Here is an 18142-nt window from a genome sequence, read left to right on the forward strand (position 1 = left end):
ATGATTGTATCCATTTGAGAAGCTTAAGTGTGTTTTGTGTGTGTACAGAGCACACAGAACTTAGTGGTCATGGCTGTAGCTTTGCCCAAGCTGGAATATATTTTGCATTGTGCCACGTTAATGGAATTTCTTTTGACTGTCCGTGAGGTTTTGTCTGCGCTTGTTTTTGGCAGAGGCCTGTATGTGCTGCATTGCTGAACACAGAGGAACACAGCAAGAAACTCTGCCCGTGATTCAAACTTGTCGTGTAAAATGGGCTATGTGTCAAAAACACGTACAGCAGTGATTGTCTCCATGGTTTGGCCCCCTTCTTTCTTAGCAGAAATCCTAAAGAACTCTCCTGAGATCATTATATTCCAGAGTGGGCTTCTGCTTTGTTAGCTTCAGGTGCCAAATCCCAGCCTCCCACCGCATGCAAAGTGTTTCTTTGACAGTCCCTGCTTCTGTAAGTAGCTTATGCCTCATCTTGGATGACACAGAGAGGAAATATTTGTAACATGGTCTGTATAAATTTTTGAAGTATTTGCATTGCACCACTTCTAAGCAGTGAGTTTCTTTTTAGTATTCCAAACATTAAAATGAATTCAAAATTGGTATTCCGATGTTGTTTGCATTAATCATTCTTCATGATTTTCCTGCTGTATCTGTTTCCTCTGAGGCATTAACAATTTCAAATGTTCATTTGCATGCATGTATTATCCTGTGCCCAAAAACTCACTGGATTTCACCGTGATTGAAACATCCAAACGTTAGATATCCCAGAGCAGAAAAGCTTATAGACTGAATCATGGTGCTGGCTTCAGAACAATGGATATATGCCAGAGTTGTAGATCACTGGAGCATGAATACTGAAATAGTCAAAGGACACATATCACAAGGCAGTTGTTTTTCTGTTTATTCCTTTATTCACTTAGTCTCAAGCCAGTTGCTGACTTTAATCGTTTGCTTATCTTTTGAGATGCAGAAATAAATATGGTATACAGTAAATACACTAATGCAGTGAGAATGGAAGATTGGCCTGTTACACAGTCAAGTTATAATTGACATTTCAAAGAAATTGAACTCCAGCAGGGAAGCAATTTGAAAGCAATGACCTATTTTTTCCCCCTGCAGCAGCCTGTTTGTGTTCTAGGAATGCAGGGCTTCAAACAAATACTAATGATCATTGACAGACTGTGTCCCTGTTTGCTAACTCTGCTGCCTTCTTTTCTGCCCACTCTTAACATTTCCATAGAATCATAGACTTGTAGAGTTAGAAGGGACCCTGAGGGTCATCTAGTCCAACCCCCTGCAATGCAGGATTCTCAGCTAAAGCATCCATGACAGATGGCCTTCCAACCTCTGCTTTAAAACTTCCAAGGAAGGAGAGTCCACCACTTTCCAAGGGAGTTCATTCCACTGTCCAACAGCTCTAACTATCAGAAGGTTCTTCCTGGTGTTTAGTTGCAATCTCCTGTCTTGTAACTGGAAGCCATTGGTTCAGGTCCAGCTTTCCAGAGCAGGAGAAAACAAGCTTCCTCCGTCCATATGACAGCCCTTGAGATATTTAAAGATTGGTATCATCTCTTCTCTCAGCCTCCTCTTATCAAGGCTAAGCATACACAACCCCCTCAACAGTTCCTCATAAAGCTTGGTTTCCAGACCCTTTATCATCTTGGTCACCCTCCTCTGCATACATTCCAACTTGTCAATTTCCTTTCTAAACTGGGGTGCCCAGAACTTGACACGGTACTCCAGGTGTGGTCTGACCAAGGCAGAATAGAGTGGTGCTATTACTTCCCTTGACCAGGACACTGTACTTCTGTAGATGCAGCCTAGAATAGTATTAGGGTTTCTTTTGCTACTGCTGCTGCTGCTGCATCACACTGTTGACTCACGTTAAACTTGTGGTCTACTAAGACCCCTAGATCCTTTTCTCCTATCTAATAATAATAATAATAATAATAATAATAATAATAATAATAATTTATTTTTTATACCCCGCTCATCTGGCTGGGTTTCCCCAGCCACTCTGGGCAGCTTCCAGTAAAACACTAACATACAATAACATATTAAACATTAAAAGCTTCCCTAAACAGGGCTGCCTTCAGATGTCTTCTAAGGGTTTGGTAGTTATTTTTCTCTTTGACATCTGGTGGGAGGGCGTTCCACAGGGCGGGCGCCACTACCGAGAAGGCCCTCTGCCTGGTTCCCTGTAACTTGGTTTCTTGCAGCAAGGGAGCCGCCAGAAGGCCCTCGCCGCTGGACCTCAGTGTCCGGGCAGAACAATGGAGGTGGAGACTCTCCTTCAGGTATACTGGACCAAGGCCGTTTAGGGCTTTAAAGGTCAGCACCAACACTTTGAATTGTGCTCGGAAACGTACTGGGAGCCAGTGTAGTTCTTTCAAGACCAGTGTTTTATGGTCTCGGCGGCCGCTCCCAGTCACCAGTCTAGCTGCCGCATTCTGGATTAGTTGTAGTTTCCGGGTCACTTTCAAAGGTAGCCCCACATAGAGCGCATTGCAGTAGTCCAAGTTCTCCAATCTGTTATCTGCAGCACTCCTTTAATTCCTTCCTCCATGTCATTTATAAAATATGTTGAACAACAGTGAGCTTAGGACAGGACCCTTTGGCACCTCAATTGTCCCTTTTTTCCAGGATGTTGAGGAACCATTAGTGAGCACACTTTGGGTTCAACCAGTTACAACTCCACATAATGGTTACCTTGTTCCAGCCCACATTTTACCTACTTCTCCATTAGAATATCATGGAAGACTGTCAGAAACCTGACTAAAATCAAGATAAATCATGTCCACAGCATTTCCCTGATCCACCAAGCTTGAAACTCCATCAAAAAAAGAAATGAGATTAATCTGGCATAACTTGTTTTTGAGAAATCCATGCTGAATTTCTTAGTAGACGCAGCATCCTTTTCTAAGTGTCACAGACAGACTGTTGAATTATCTGATACCTTTCCCAGTATAAACATCAAGCGCACCAGTTGGTAGTTACCTGGGTCTTCTCCCCACCCCCTATTTAGCTCATGCAGAGGGTGGTGATCTTTGTGATGTTGGAAACTTAAGGGCTTGCTCTGTCACACCCTTTCCTCCACAAGGGTGTTGTTGCAGTGATTCCAGAAGAGTGATACACGTGGAAGCTGTGCAGGAACTAAAAATCTGAATGCCTTTCTTAGAAAGGGCTCCTATTCATACAAGGTGCAGCAGTACAGTTCTCAAGCTAAGGCCTAATTTAGACACAATAACTTTGGGCCCATAAACCATTGTTTATCGACTTGAATATGAGAACTTGCAAGTTCTTGGAAAGGAACTCACAGCCACTTTGCTTCTCCCCAGGTCTTTTTGTCCAACCCCGGGCTTGTGGTTAAGTTCTCTCCTCGCTAACCATGAGCTGTTAGTGGCTAAAGAGCTTTGGCTTCGTGTGATGTGTAAACTAGCTCAGTCTCTTGTATGTTGCATTCCATTTTGAATTATCGCATTCGCAAAACTCATCTGTGGGAAGGGTGTTCTACTGAATTCTAATAGGATCAAAGCAACTTCTGGATCTTGCAGATGACCAAGATGCTTCAGCGCTACATGTGAAGGGCTAACCTTTTTTTAAAAAACCTACATAAACTTTTCTTCCTCACCACTGTCATTACTGCATGCATAGCTAGAAGGCATAGCATGTTAAAGAAGCCAGTTGCTGAAGTCTGCAGTAACTGGAGTTCTAAACAAGTCTACTCTGTTTTGAATTTGCCGTCATGTAATATATCTTGATATTATACATAAATGAAGGGTGCTTTCCTGCTTGATTATTTAAAACTGGCACCTTTGCTTTTGTTTTCAGAGGGTTGTAGATTGCACATTTGTTCCCAGCAGAGTTCATTAAGTTCATGATTGGATAACAGTGGCTTCTGTTAGCAAAACAAAAGCCTCAAAAGCTGAGTTTCTTTTAGCAACAAATGTTTGTCAAGGATGTACAAAGCATATGCTAAAAATATTAAAATTATGTGCCAGTATAAATTACGAAAGTGAAATAAATGGCTTCCCTCCCTGTGCTCATTTTGCATACTCTAGTCAATTTGGTCTCCTGGCTATGGAGAGAGGGAAGGGGCTCTGATGGACACTGATACTTTTAAGGCTGTACCTAGTTCTCCGCACCACCTCCTGATAAGTCATCACATATTGGGTGAGTGCATTCAAGCCTGCCATCACAGCCATAAGATCTAGAAATTGATGCTTAAGAAAAAACAAAGCTGAGGTTCTCAGGATGCTGAATTGGGGTTCATCTATCATGCATCTTCCTTTTTGGAAGTCAACTGTCAACGTGAGCCTTGCCACACATTCTTGGTTACTAAAAACATATCAGACATATTAGCTGGTTAGTAGCTTTTCATTAGTACAGATTTTTCCCTGTTAGCAATTGATTGTGGGCAAAGGCTTTTTCTTGAGGCTTTTTCTTCAGCAGCTTTTTAGCACAGGAGAAATTGCCACACCATTTTAATCACTTCAAAACAAACATATTTAGAACAGTTGCAAGATTTCTCTTTTTGACCAGCTGTTTGTTCCTTTCCTTGTGACCAAAAATATATGTTTTTCATCTGTCTCCTTCAAGACCTTGAGAGTTATTTGCCTGCAAACACGACAGTTTCACAACCAGCTTGTACACAGTTGCAGTGGAATTAAGCAGAAAGAGAATCCTTATGCAAGATTAGATGCAGCATCGTGCCTTTGATGAAAATTCATTTGCCTTGTTTATAAACATTAATCTGTTCCTCAAACATACTAGCACAAATCTCCTCCTGGGCCCTGCTGGTCTTGTATTGCACTTGCCAGTAGAGCTTTTCTGATATTTCCCCCCTGAAGCCAAAAGGACTGTTACAGTGGAGGAGCGGGTTGTGTAGTTTGTCATAGAAGAAGAAGAAGAAGAAGAAGAAGAAGAAGAAGAAGAGGAGGAGGAGTTTGGATTTGATATCCCGCCTTTCACTCCCTTTAAGGAGTCTCAAAGCGGCTAACATTCTCCTTTCCCTTCCTCCCCCACAACAAACACTCTGTGAGGTGAGTGAGGCTGAGAGACTTCAAGGAAGTGTGACTAGCCCAAGGTCACCCAGCAGCTGCATGTGGAGGAGCGGAGACGCGAACCCGGTTCCCCAGATTAGGAGACTACCGCTCTTAACCACTACACCACACTGGCTCATAGTGGTTTCTTGGGCCTTATGCATCATGGTTAGGATTCTTTTAAAAAATGAGTATTTTAGAATAAAGTTGAAGAGCCTCTTTTTCAGAGAAAATGGGAGACGAGCCAGAGATAGCAACTTGAATAAAATATTGAGTGCTGGGCAGGTAAGCCCCACCCTGATCATTTGTCCCTGCAGACAGTCCATTTGCCTTCATTAGTGTCACTTCCCATCCCCAAGCCTGGCAGCAGAATGGCGGTGGGGAGGGAGGGAGCTGGGGAGTGTGCGAACGAGTGCTGGCTTTCTCACAGAGGAGGGGCAATGGCAATGCCCATAAACTTGGTGGGGGCTGGCACCCTCAAATATTTTATTGGGGGGCTGAAAGGATGTGGACCCCTTATGAGTTTGCTCCCTTGAGCTGAGCTTTCTTCTATAGCAGGGATGTCCAACCAGATGATTGTGATCTGTGGTCATGGTTGACTGTGGAATCCTGATCCTCCACCCCACCCCCAAAAAAGCTTAACAACTTTGGTAATTCCTCCTCCAAAAAAGGAAAGGTCAACAACTTTGATGAAGCCTCCCCCCACAAAGCTCAACCATTCTGGGCAATCCAATGGGTAGATCACTGCTTGTTTACTTATAGTGGGAGTAGATTGCTGTCTCTTGGAAGTTGGATGTGCCTGTTCTATAGTTAGCAAGAGGGAAGTACTTTAATTAGTTGAGGGTTAATAAATTAGATGCTGCTATTGTCAGATTCTCCCCCGCCAAAAAAATAATAATCATGAGAATTTAAAGCTGAAGAAATTTCTTATTTATAGAACTAATGCTGATCTATTGAGCTTCACAACTAGTAGACATGCCCTTGTCAACTGAAATTAGCAAATTCTAATGTCACTCTGCTCTAGTCCATTGTTCTTCCACTGGTGGGTCATAGCCTGATCTAAGGTGTAAGAAACAAATCCCATAAGGCATGTTTATGTTAAAGATAGGTCCCAGGACTGAAAAGGTTAAAGGCTACTGGTCTAGTGGACCCAGGATATTCTTTTAGGCTCCAGCCCATCTATGAGGATTAGAAATCATTCTCTATTCATCATGAGGTATGCTCATTCTGGCAGTTTGTACACAGAAGTTGGATAGGTTGGATGTAGTCTGGAAAAAGCAAGTAGCAGGTGTAGTAGTGTAGCGTGGGTTGCCAGGGCCGTGCGGAGAGTGTGAGGTGGGAAATGGATGGAGTATGTGTGTACATTGAACTGCCTAATGGCATTTGTGTCAGGAGATTGCAGCTGTAGAGATAAGAAGAGTCATTCCATTGTCTGGAGAGGTCACTTCCTAGTTCGCATGGAGAAACCGTTTTCAGTGGAGTGCGATGATGGAAGTGTGCAGCTGTATTGAGGCAGCGCTGGGTGTTGAAATTTTGCACCCCTAACAATTTTGTGCCTGGGGCAACCGCTCCCTGTGCCCCCCCCCAAATGCTACGCCACTGAACAGGTGAAACCTTGAGTTGTCAGCAAGCTTAATGCTGAAATGATCCGACTGTGAGATCAACATTTCTACAGTTTGACAAGCTGTCATGTGATTCTTTACCGTTGAAACCCTGCTATTCTCTTATCATATTTCTGTGTTGTGCAGTGGCTTAACTTGTCTAGAATATAATCTCTGTGACGGATGGATGGGACTCGAATTTGACTTTGAAGCCCAGCATGTTTGTAAGCATCCCACTGTCTTCATTGATACCTATAAGAGGTACATTGGTAGAGGCATAGTCATTGAAGGTGTATGCAGTCAAACCTTGGCTCCCGAACACCTCTGTTATCATGCGTTTCGGCTCCTGAATGCCGAAAACCCAGAAGTAACTGCTCCGGTTTTCAAACGATTTTTGGAAGCCAAATGGCTTCCAGGGAGTTCTTTTTCTTTTTTCTCCATTGACTTTGCTCCTCAGTTGTCGAACGTTTCGAAAGTCGAACAGGCTTCCGGAATGGATTATGTTCGACAACCAAGGTTTGACTATGCTATACAGTGGTACCTCGGGTTGCATACGCTTCAGGTTACATACGCTTTAGGTTACAGACTCTGCTAACCCAGAAATATTACCTCGGGTTAAGAACTTTGCTTCAGGATAAGAACAGAAATCGGGCTCCGGCAGCGTGGCGCAGCAGCAGGAGGCCCCATTAGCTAAAGTGGTGCTTCAGGTTAAGAACAGTTTCAGGTTAAGAATGGACCCCCAGAACGAATTAAGTACTTAACCTGAGGTACCACTGTATTGGTTCTTGAAAGAAGAAAATTAACAACCTACTGCAGTCCTTGTGTTTACAAGCAGCATTGTGACTTTGGCTACTGTAATATAAATTTGCTGGCTAGACTTCTGATGATCTGTTGGAAAGATTTTGAAAATGAGGTGGCTTGTAGGCATTTGATATGCCATGTGTGATTAACATAGATACTGATATGCTAATAAATAATTTTAGAGGGTAAGCATTTATGTTGACTCTTTTTTTCAAACTCTGACTAATGTGTGTAAAATATTTGCATTCTATTGGAGCACACCATTCTCTATGCAAAATCTGTGTGTGATTTTGCTAAAAATGTGCTGCCTTTCTATTCCTCTTAATTCATTATACGCCAGCCCAAATGGATTAAATAAAACAGTATACTGCCTTGTTCTCATAAATATATTCTGTGTGTCTTTTGAACAATCTCCTGTATGGTATTCATGATCTCCCTGCTTTTCTCACAATTGAGTCCTTTAAAATACTTAAGGGATTGGGCTTCTTTGATTTGCAAAATTATTGGCACTTTTCAAGCCTGCAACTGAAGAAAATGATGTGGTCTTCTGAATAGTATTCCATGTTATCTAAAATATATGCATAATGAATGTTTAGTAATCATGTTTCTTTAGCTGTGAATTCCAAATAACAATTGTCTGACAAACTATTTGTGGCTGAAATATGTGTTTAATAAAAGCTTTCAAATGCTTAAGTTTACCATTAGGATACTGCAGGACTGACAACAAATAATTAGATTAGGCATAATTCTAAGAAGTTTAACTGAAGTTTGGACAAAAATAGCATTTAAAGCACTTTGTGACAACATAGGTACTTGAGTTCATTGCAGAAAGTACCAAAGCTTTAAGCTTTTATACAAAATAGTTAAGGCAATTCTGAGTTCTTTGCACATGGTATGTGCCACTTTAGCACAAGTACCTGAAGGTAACTTAATTTACACTGAATGCTTAATTCAGTTCAGTGTAAAGTGAACTGCAGACACATTTATTGTTAAAAGATCAGTGGCACTTACAGCATAGAGTTCTGAAATGTACATGAAGAAGCCATAATTCGCTGTGCATTCTCTGAATGTATGTAGCCCAGATTCAGTTTCAGTTCAATAAAAGGATCTCTAGTTATAAAGACCTCTGGCTAAGAGGCTGGGGAACTGCTGCCCACATAATTTACACTACAGGACGACACATCCTATGAATTGGATTCTTAGGCTGAAATTTTGTACCCCATTCACAACTGTGTTAAACACTAAGTAGATGTTGGTAGTTAAATCCTTTTGTAATCTTGCTTAAAAGGCAGGCGTAGTTCTATACACAGTGGCACTTCGTGTTCCTTCCTGAAGAGCTGAACCTCACTGAACAGTATTTGGTGTTCTGCTCTTTGTAGGCTGTGAGGATATTATCGCTGAGAGCATCTCACTAGACACCTTTATTGCCATTCTCAAGTGGAGTTCTCAGCCGTACGGCTCCAAGTGGGTTCATCGCCAAGCACTGCATTTCCTCTGTGAGGAATTTACACAGGTCATGACTTCAGATGTCTTTTATGAACTCGGCAAAGACCACCTGCAAACTGCCATCCAGTCTGACTACTTACAGGTAATCATTTCTCCTTCTCTCTGTGTCAAATTGTACCCAATTATGTCCTGAACCCAGTTTTGTTAATCACTTACCAGTAGTACAGAACAGAAGCATGCTGATCTTCAATCTTAACTGCAGAGGGAGGGAGGGGGGAGAGCTGTGTGTGTGTGTGTGTGTGTGTGTGTGTGTGTGTGTGTACAGAATGGACTCTTTCTTTATTCTGGCATATGTACACACAAGCCTCTAGCAGAGGTAGTGATTAAGAAAACTATTCTGCTTTCTTGGCACATAACCCAACCCAAACTGGCAGTATAAACTATTTCTTGAAAGCCTAATAATAGTCTAGAAGCAGTTGCAAATTACTTTAACTGAAACTCTTCTTGGTTTAATTTTTGCCTTGCCTGTTCAGAGGTTTATGGAAATTATATAGTAGTTCTCACGCTAAAAACGTATGTCTTGGGGAAGAAAAGGGAAAATCTAGCTCATCATTTAAACACTTTTCTTGCAGGAGCTGTACAAAATCCCTTTGATTTCAACTACTCAGTGCCCGCTCTCCCCCCCCTCCCCCGGCCCCATTCTGCAATTTAATCAATGGAGGAAACACCATTAGTGTGTGTTACCTCATCTCAAATGAGCTTTACTTACTTACTTACTTACTCATGATGCAATTTCAATACATGCTTATGTGATTTGCGTTCTAGGTGTGTTGTGAGGGATGGGAAACTGTTTTGGTCCATACATCTAGCTTATGCCAGAAGAGAATACCTGAGCATCCTTAATTAGAAAGGCAGACTGCAAGTAATATTTCCAGACACATGTCTTAAAGTAGAGTTAGGGGCCCACAAATCTTTACTGGTCTTAGTAGACAGCCATTATCTGTTGTCAGTTCTTGCCCTTTCCCTCCCTGCTGTCCTTTGGCACATTCAGAATATTAGGGGGGGCGGAATCAGCCTCATGGTGTTAAAAAGGTAAAGGTACCCCTGCCCGTACGGGCCAGTCGTGTCCGACTCTAGGGTTGTACACCCATCTCACTTAAGAGGCTGGGGGCCAGCGCTGTCCGGAGACACTTCCGGGTCACGTGGCCAGCGTGACGAAGCTGCTGTGGCGAGCCGGGACCAGCGCAGCACACGGAAACGCCGTTTACCTTCCCGCTATAAAGCGGTACCTATTTATCTACTTGCACTTAAGGGTGCTTTCAAACTGCTAGGTGGGCAGGAGCTGGGACCGAAGACGGGAGCTCACCCCGCCGCAGGGATTCGAACCGCCGACCATGCGATCGGCAAGCCCTAGGCGCTGAGGTTTTACCCACAGTGCCACCCACGTCCCTTCCTCATGGTGTTAGCATGGTGTAATCTAGCTGTAGTGGTCCTGGCTTAGGATCACTAAGGTTAGTGACTAAGGTTAGTGATCATCTTAGGTTTCAGATCTTCCTCATTTACTATGCCTTTCAGATACCTCATGAAGCATGTTTTGATGTTGAAATTTTTCGTAAGAGTATAATCTTATTTATAATCTTCAGTACCTATTGGCAAAAGTTTATAGTCATAAGGATATCACTAAGGATGTGCTTTAAGATATCTGTTGCTTTATTTTTCCAAAAATTGTCATTTTGCAAATTGTAAGTCTAAATTTAAATTGAACAATTTGGTGTTGAATACCACCCATGTATAATTCTTCTGTGTTATAGGAATAATATTTTTGCTGCATTTTTATACAGTTTATCTAGAATTCTGAGAGGTCCCTCTTGTTGTGAGCAAGAGTAATAAATGCTGTTTCCACTGAGCAATTTGGCTGGGTGTAATTCATTGATGCTCCAATGTTCATTTGTTGAATGTCTCTCTGATAGGCGAGTGAGCAAGATGTCCTGAAGTATCTTGTTAAATGGGGTGAACATCAGCTGATGAAAAGAATAGCAGACCGAGGTAAGTACGGTACTTCTTAATGGCCATATCTAAACTAATAATTAAAAGAGAAACTGATATCTGTAAGTTAAAAAGCTGAACAAACCTTGGATCCTTCACTGTAGAGATGTATAATACATATGAAGCTGCCAGATTTGTACTACCAGCTTTGTCCACACTAACTGGCAGCAGTTCTCCAGAATCTGAGAGAGATTTCCTAATTCTTTTACTTGGCATCTTTTTCACTGGAGATGCCAGAGAGTGAACCTGTCCGGACCGTTCTGCATGCAGAACGTGTGCTCTACCACTGAGTTATTTATGGCCATTCCTGTCTCTATTTTAGCATCTCTTCCCCATTTCGGGAGATGTTCCTGATGGATTATGCCTCGGTACCGAAATTCATGACATCTCTCTGGCATCTTGAGCCTTAAACTCATTTGCCCCGATCTCACAGATTCCTTGCAGACATAAGAACTCCAGTGTTCACATAGAGCTTCCCTGCCCATAAAAACTCCTCCATTCACTTTGATGGATGGTGATGGAGCAGCTCAGATAAGAGCACTAGAAGGTGCCTGCTGCACTCAGATGAATGAGGCAATCCACTTGAATAAAACTGTTCTTATCAAAGGCAGTTCCTCAAAGCAAGGCATTGTGAGCGTGGTCGCTCAGAGAGCAGAGTCTGTGTCACTGTTCTCTTGTTGCAGCAGTGGCAAGATATTTAAAATTACCTTTAGAATTATAATCATTTTTAGGGGGTTTTAAATAGTAATTGGAAGCAAAGCAGAGGTTACAGGTGCTCTTTACATAACCGTGTCCACAGTTCCTCACGCTGAGTATCACAAGTTAGAGAGTGGCAGCATTGGTGGACAGGGTATCAGGGACACACAGTATGCAACCCCTCCCAGTCTGCCATGTGAGCCAAGTGGCTTATGGTAGGGCTCTCCCTGCACACGACAGATACAGATGCATTGTTGACTTGCACTCCTTTTCTTTTCCTAAGCACATGGTAGGATTTCCTTTGTGGAAAAGACTATTGTTTCTTTTAAAAATCCTGGGATGATGTGCGAATGTAAAGCCCCGAAGAAGCTCTAAAGAATGGACCTGCAGCTTCAGTAACAACCCCAGTCAGATAGAAAAATAGTTTTGCAATAGATGACTTTCTGTGAGATATGTGTCCTTGCTTTTTAAAATCCTGGTAGACAAGTAGCTATATCAAACCGTATGGGAATCTCTCGTTAGCTTTCATCCCTTGCTGTAGAAGAGATATAGATTTTTAAAAAATGCTCAGGTGGAACTGTCTGCTTATTTCCCCTCCTGCAGAGCCCAATTTGCTGAGTGGTACAGCTCACAGTGTGAACAAGCGAGGTGTAAAGAGGCGAGATCTTGACATTGAGGAACTGAAAGAGATCCTTTCTCCTCTCCTACCGTTTGTCCGTATTGAGCATATTTTGCCGATGAACAGTGAAGTCCTGACTGATTCTGTGAGTGTCTCTTTAAGGTCACTGTGGGGCATTATATCACACAGATAAATGTCTTGTTTGTTTTTTGGGGATGTTGCAGATGACTCTTACTGCAGACCTTCAAATTTGGTGTAGAAAAAAGCTCAATTCGGGCTTGGTTGTTATTCACCAGCCTGCCCATATATGTTGCAAATGGTTTATTGTCTACAAAGAACGTAAACATTCCTGAACTCTTTTGTAAGATGCCACCTTTTTCTGTTAAAGATGAAGAGAGGTCTCATCAGCACTCCTCCTTCGGATATGTTGCCGACAGCGGAAGGTGGAAAGTCAAATGCCTGGCTGCGACAAAAGAATGCGGGCATTTATGTGAGGCCAAGGCTGTTTTCACCATATGTGGAGGAGGCTAAGGTAATAAGACTTACTACTTAGTAGGTTCTGAGAATGTGTGCCTCATAACTCACCACACAGTTAACAACCTTGCTTTGTAATGCGTCTGAACTAGGTGCTCTGGATGCATAGGTAAAGGGTAAAGGGACCCCTGACCGTTAGGTCCAGTCACGGATGACTCTGGGGTTGCAGCGCTCATCTTGCTTTACTGGCCGAGGGAGCCGGCATACAGCTTCCGGGTCATGTGGCCAGCATGATGAAGCTGCTTCTGGCGAACCAGAGCAGCGCACGGAAACGCCGTTTACCTTCCCGCCGGAGTGGTACCTATTTATCTACTTGCACTTTGGCATGCTTTCGAACTGCTAGGTTGGCAGGAGCAGGGACCAAGCAATGGGAGCTCACCCCATCGCGGGGATTTGAACCGCCGACCTGATCGGCAAGCCCTAGGCTCTGTGGTTTAGACCACAGCACCACCTGTGTCCTTATGCTCTGGATGCATAATGGTGTTCAAAAAGACCTGAGTGTCTAAAAGCACTCCAGTGCCTTCCAGAGGTTGTGGACTACAGCTCTCATAAAACATGACCATTGGTTCTGGGAGTTGTGGTCCAACATCTGGAAGGCAGTGCATTGCCTGCACCTGCAGAGAATATGGGCATCTGGCCAAACAGAAGACAAAGGTCCTTCCATCTCTGTAACTCACCAATACATTAGTGCAGTTATCCCCAGTGGAAGAAGGTTTCAGCTCTCTTTTCCATGCCTGTTATGCTGCCCCCTTGTACATACATTGAAAGGGCTTACATTCTTTTTCATTTCCTCTTTGGGTTTCCCTGAGTTTTTTTCTCCCGGGCCAGAAGTTCAGATTTGCCTCCTAAACAAAAAGACATACTTGCTGTGACTCATGTTTATATGTTAGGAAACTCATGGGTGAACAAAAGGGGGCTGGAAGCAACAAGGGGGTATTCCTTGGGCACAGAGAAAGAAGTTAGGATTCCCTTTTCCTGCAGTAACTGTATGAACATGCTACTTGTGGTTTTATATGTAGATGAAGGTGGTGGTGATTTATATCCTTCCTTTCCTCCCAAAGTAGCCCAGGGTGGCAAACATATCAATGACAATATCAGTAAAAACATTATAAAAACAGCTAAAAGCAATCATATTCTCTCAGTCAGTGGTTTCAGGTTTGCCAGGAACATTACCTTTCAGCCATCAAATGCCTGTATAAACTAGAATATTTTTAAATTCCACCTGAAACTCAATACATGAGGGAGGCAGATGCAGTTCACTAGGGAGGGCATTCCACAAATGGGGGACTATTACTGAGAAAGACCCTTAGATGATTGTGCACCCCTCTTCTTTTCACAGAGAAGTATTCAGATGTGTTAAAGGCAAGCATTGCAGCCTCCAGCAATCTTTCTACTTAAGAGCTGCTTCAGGTTTTGCTCAAGTGGGAATGAGGTGTGGAGTTTTGCAGCAGTAGAAGTGGAACGTTTTTATTACTATTATTAATTTGTTTTCAGTACTGGTGCTGGGCTGAGGCTTTTGGAGTTTATGTCATTATTCTGATTAAGTTATGAGCACAGATGAAGATCAGTGACTGAAAAGAACATGATGTTTGATGTTTTTAAAGGGAACATGTGCTCCTGAACATGGTCAGGTCATTTTTATGTGTTTCATATCTGGAAAAGGAAGATAATGTAATGTCACACTGATGGCATTTATTGTTTTATGTTGACAGGAAATCAGAGAAAATGTTAAGTAAACTCTCTTGTTTCAACCTGTGTTGTTTCAGTCGGTTCTAGATGAGATGATGGTGGAACAGACTGACCTGGTTCGTTTGCGGATGGTTAGAATGTCCAATGTGCCAGATACTCTCTACATGGTAAACAATGCCGTTCCGCAGTGCTGTCATATGATAAGTCACCAGCAAATAAACAGTAACCAATCCAGCGCTCCTTCAGTTGTAGCCAATGAAATCCCAGGTGAGTTTGTAAGCTGATCCATAATAAATTGCTTATCGTTATCAATATTTAAAATGTTGTTAAATAGCTCAGAATCCGCAAGATCAGAGTTTCACAAGCAAGTGAGAAGATGCTGTCCAGGACCTTATGCAGAACCTAGTCCTCATGCTGTCAAAGGAAGAAACTGAGCATTTTGACTCTGGTGTAGGTTTAGAAACCAACAGAGCCCTGTTGATAGTGTTGACATGATGAACATGCTTTTGTTTTTAACATCTAAAACAGGAAAGCAGTTCTGGTGGGTGGGTGTGTTTTGCGATGAGGGGTGTCAACATGCTGATTTGTGAATCTTTGATGTGTGAATCTGTGAATTCTTGTTAGTCTGTCCAAGCGCCCAGTCTTAAAAAAGCAACAACAAACTAATCCCACATATGTTGCACAAATAGATTTTGAAAATGTGATGATAAAATAACTGATCCCCATGACCTGCAAGGTTTTATCAGTGACAGATTTAAGATTTTTTGCTTTCAAGGGTATCCATTTCTGAATAAGACCTTGCAGAATAAAAGATACATGAATACCAGTTGGATCCTGGCATCTGACACAATAATTGAAATGGACTGCAAATTGCTTTTAATCACAGCCAGCTAAATTACAGGAGGGTGGAAGACACTAGTGGAAATGAAAACAAAAGAACACTTTAGATCAAAAGTGCTGCAGGGATTGTTAACGTGAAGAAGTGAAGCTGGGCTGTCCTGGTCAATTTGCTTCAGCTTTGATGTTGAAATAAAGTGTGTCCTCAAAATCAAGTGTCTTAAAAGTTACAAATCGCTTTAAAGCACTTAAAACGAGAGCTATGTCAAAAAGAGGGGGGAAAGGAAGACACATTTTCTGGTCAGTAGTTCAGATACCGTTCAAGAGCTCTAATGATGTCAAAAAAATGCACAGAGGGACCTTCTTCCTTTAATTTAATTCATGCCATTTTCAGCTGCATTTATTTATTGCATTCTGATCAATGTCTCTTTCCCCACAGTACATTGGACCTAAAAAGAACTGGTAAATGACCTGTCAGCTAAGCTGTATAGGCTGGTTATTGCTCAGGGCAGGTGTGGGGAATCTTCGGTCCTCCAGAGGTTGCTGAGCTGCAGATTCAAGCATCCCTGGCCTTTTTGACCATGCTTATGGGGGCTGTTGGGAGTTGTAGTTCAGCAGCATCTTGGGGGGCAAAGTTTTCCCACACCTGGCCTAGGGACAGCTTGGTTGGTCTTTTTCTATTGTTATTTTTGTTGTTGCTGCTGCTGTTGTTTCCTAGAAGCACTTCATAAATGAAATGCATATTGAAGCAATTTTTACAAAACAATCAAATCTATGTACAACCATTGTGTGTGTATTTTTTATTTAAAAACAACCAGTTGAAACAGTTACACATAGAAAAACAATTCCATTAGATACTGACTAGGATTAAAAATCTCCACCTTGAAGGCTAGTGGAAAGAGGAAAGTTATTTTCCAAAGGAACATTGGAATGTGTTTTTTAAACATTACAGAGATAGCTCAAGTCTCCAGTTTCAGCCGGGAACCTTCTTTTCTGTTCATGAATTAGCAGCACGGTCATTCATGGCCTCTGTAACCATTTGCTATGTGCCCTATGGGAAACTGCTCTCAGTGACTGTCTGGAAGTTTGCTCTTTTCATTGTATTCTCCCAGAGTCAATTTTTAATGGCAAGGGCATGTAAAGAGACATTTAAGTAGCATCTCCCCAGCAAGAGATCTCCCTCCCCCTGGACAGTTGACATAGCCTATACTTGAATATTTGATGGCAGTGCAGTAAATCCAGACTCACTTTTCATGGTTGGGAAATAGGCAGCTATATAGTCATTTTAATTTCTTTCTTCTCTGATATATTTTAAGTGGATATTTCAATCCGCAATGTCTTGTTGGGTTCTGTTCTTGCTTTTGGTGAAGGTGGTATGGGATTAAAACAAATAAAACAATGCATACACAAATACTTTACTTTTGATTTCTAATTCCGCAACCATAAATATTCCCTTTGTCTCTGCTGGGTTCAGAAATGCTGCTCCTCAAAGCATTGATAAGAGCTTGTCAAGAATTTTCCTGGGACATCTTAATAGAGTGTCTAAGTAACTTTTCATGTGATCTCTTCTGAGGAGAGTCAAAATCAGATGAGTTCTCTAAGAAGAGTGGAATTTCCCCGAGCTTCTGTTGGCTTAGAAGTTGCATGGGTTGTTTTTGTTTTTTTTAAAAAAAATTAAAATTTCTGAAGTTATTACTGGCTCTCCAGTGGTCTTGTGATTTCAGCCTTCAACCCAACCTATCAAGTGTGTGCCAAGAAAACCAATCTGGAGATGGCTGGTTCCATCCGGAGGAAGTGTAAATTTGAGATTTTAAGATACTCTGCATCAAAACAATTGATAAGGACAAGATAAGTGGGGTTCACAAAGATAACTCGCTGACATAGAAGCAAAGAGAATATTGCTTTAAACAGAAGTTGGATGGTCATCTGGCTTCTTGAGCTGTGATTCCTGCTTTGTAGGTGGTTGGATTAGATTATCCTTTTGGTCTTTTCCAATTCTACAGTTCTGCAATTCTATGAAATCAGCATTGTAAGCAAATGGTTTTTCTGCTGCTGGTGTGTTTTAAGGAATAGGTTATCAAGGGGTGTTTGTGTGTGTAGAGGGGAAATGTGTCTTAATGAAAGCTGTGACCATCAAATATAATTCCCATCCTCTCAGCAAATATTTGAAAGTAGTACGTACAGAAGGCAAGATTGACTGGAGGGGTTAACTGGGAGGTTGCTGAAGGAGAGGAGATAACTCTTGAAAGAAGGGCATGCTAAATTATTATGGAAGGACAAAGCCAGAGGACTAGGAGCAAAGAGGGCTCTTGGGGCATGTTGGCAGGCAAAGGGAAGGTGCCAGGCTTTTGCTGGGCTAACGCAGCAGCTAGATTGGAAGAAAGAAGTGCCCTGTTGAATTAAACCAAAGGCACATCAAGCATCCCGTACTCACAGTGGCCAACCAAATGATTGGTTGGCTGGTTGATTTAGTTTACTTATATGCCACCTTTCCACAGTTAGATGTGCCCAAAGTGGCCTACAACAGGCACCCACTTATTATGAAAATACAAAACAGGTTGCGAACGGGTAGTTCACAAGACACATCAACGATTCAGCAAACATGGGATATGCAAGGCAGAGGAAAGTGGGGTGCCTTTCCTTCAGTATCAGTTATTCATTGTTCACACAGGGCTGGAGGAGGAGATGGGGTCCTGCTGCCCTGCCTTACCTACCTCTGCAGAGCTCAGTATCCCAAGTCCGTGGCTGCACTTGCGCCTCCTAACCCACTTTTCTGCGTGGCTTTATTTAGCGCAAACAAGTCCCGGCTCAGTTCCTTATAAGCCTTCTCTTGTTGG

General features: G+C 42.3%; 1 protein-coding gene across 2 annotated transcripts in view; it reads left to right on the forward strand.

Annotated features, from left to right (window-relative positions):
• BTBD7 (BTB domain containing 7) overlaps positions 1–18142 on the forward strand; it is a 78461-nt gene that overhangs the window by 50211 nt on the left and 10108 nt on the right. For both annotated transcript variants that reach the window (XM_028717148.2, XM_028717156.2), the window contains 5 exons: positions 8818–9026; positions 10855–10930; positions 12230–12390; positions 12634–12777; positions 14546–14735. In XM_028717148.2, the coding sequence (XP_028572981.2) occupies positions 8818–9026; positions 10855–10930; positions 12230–12390; positions 12634–12777; positions 14546–14735 (780 nt within the window). The remainder of the gene's footprint in view (positions 1–8817; positions 9027–10854; positions 10931–12229; positions 12391–12633; positions 12778–14545; positions 14736–18142) is intronic.

Source organism: Podarcis muralis, chromosome 1, assembly GCF_964188315.1.
Source record: "Podarcis muralis chromosome 1, rPodMur119.hap1.1, whole genome shotgun sequence".
Classification (NCBI taxonomy): Eukaryota; Metazoa; Chordata; class Lepidosauria; order Squamata; family Lacertidae; genus Podarcis; species Podarcis muralis.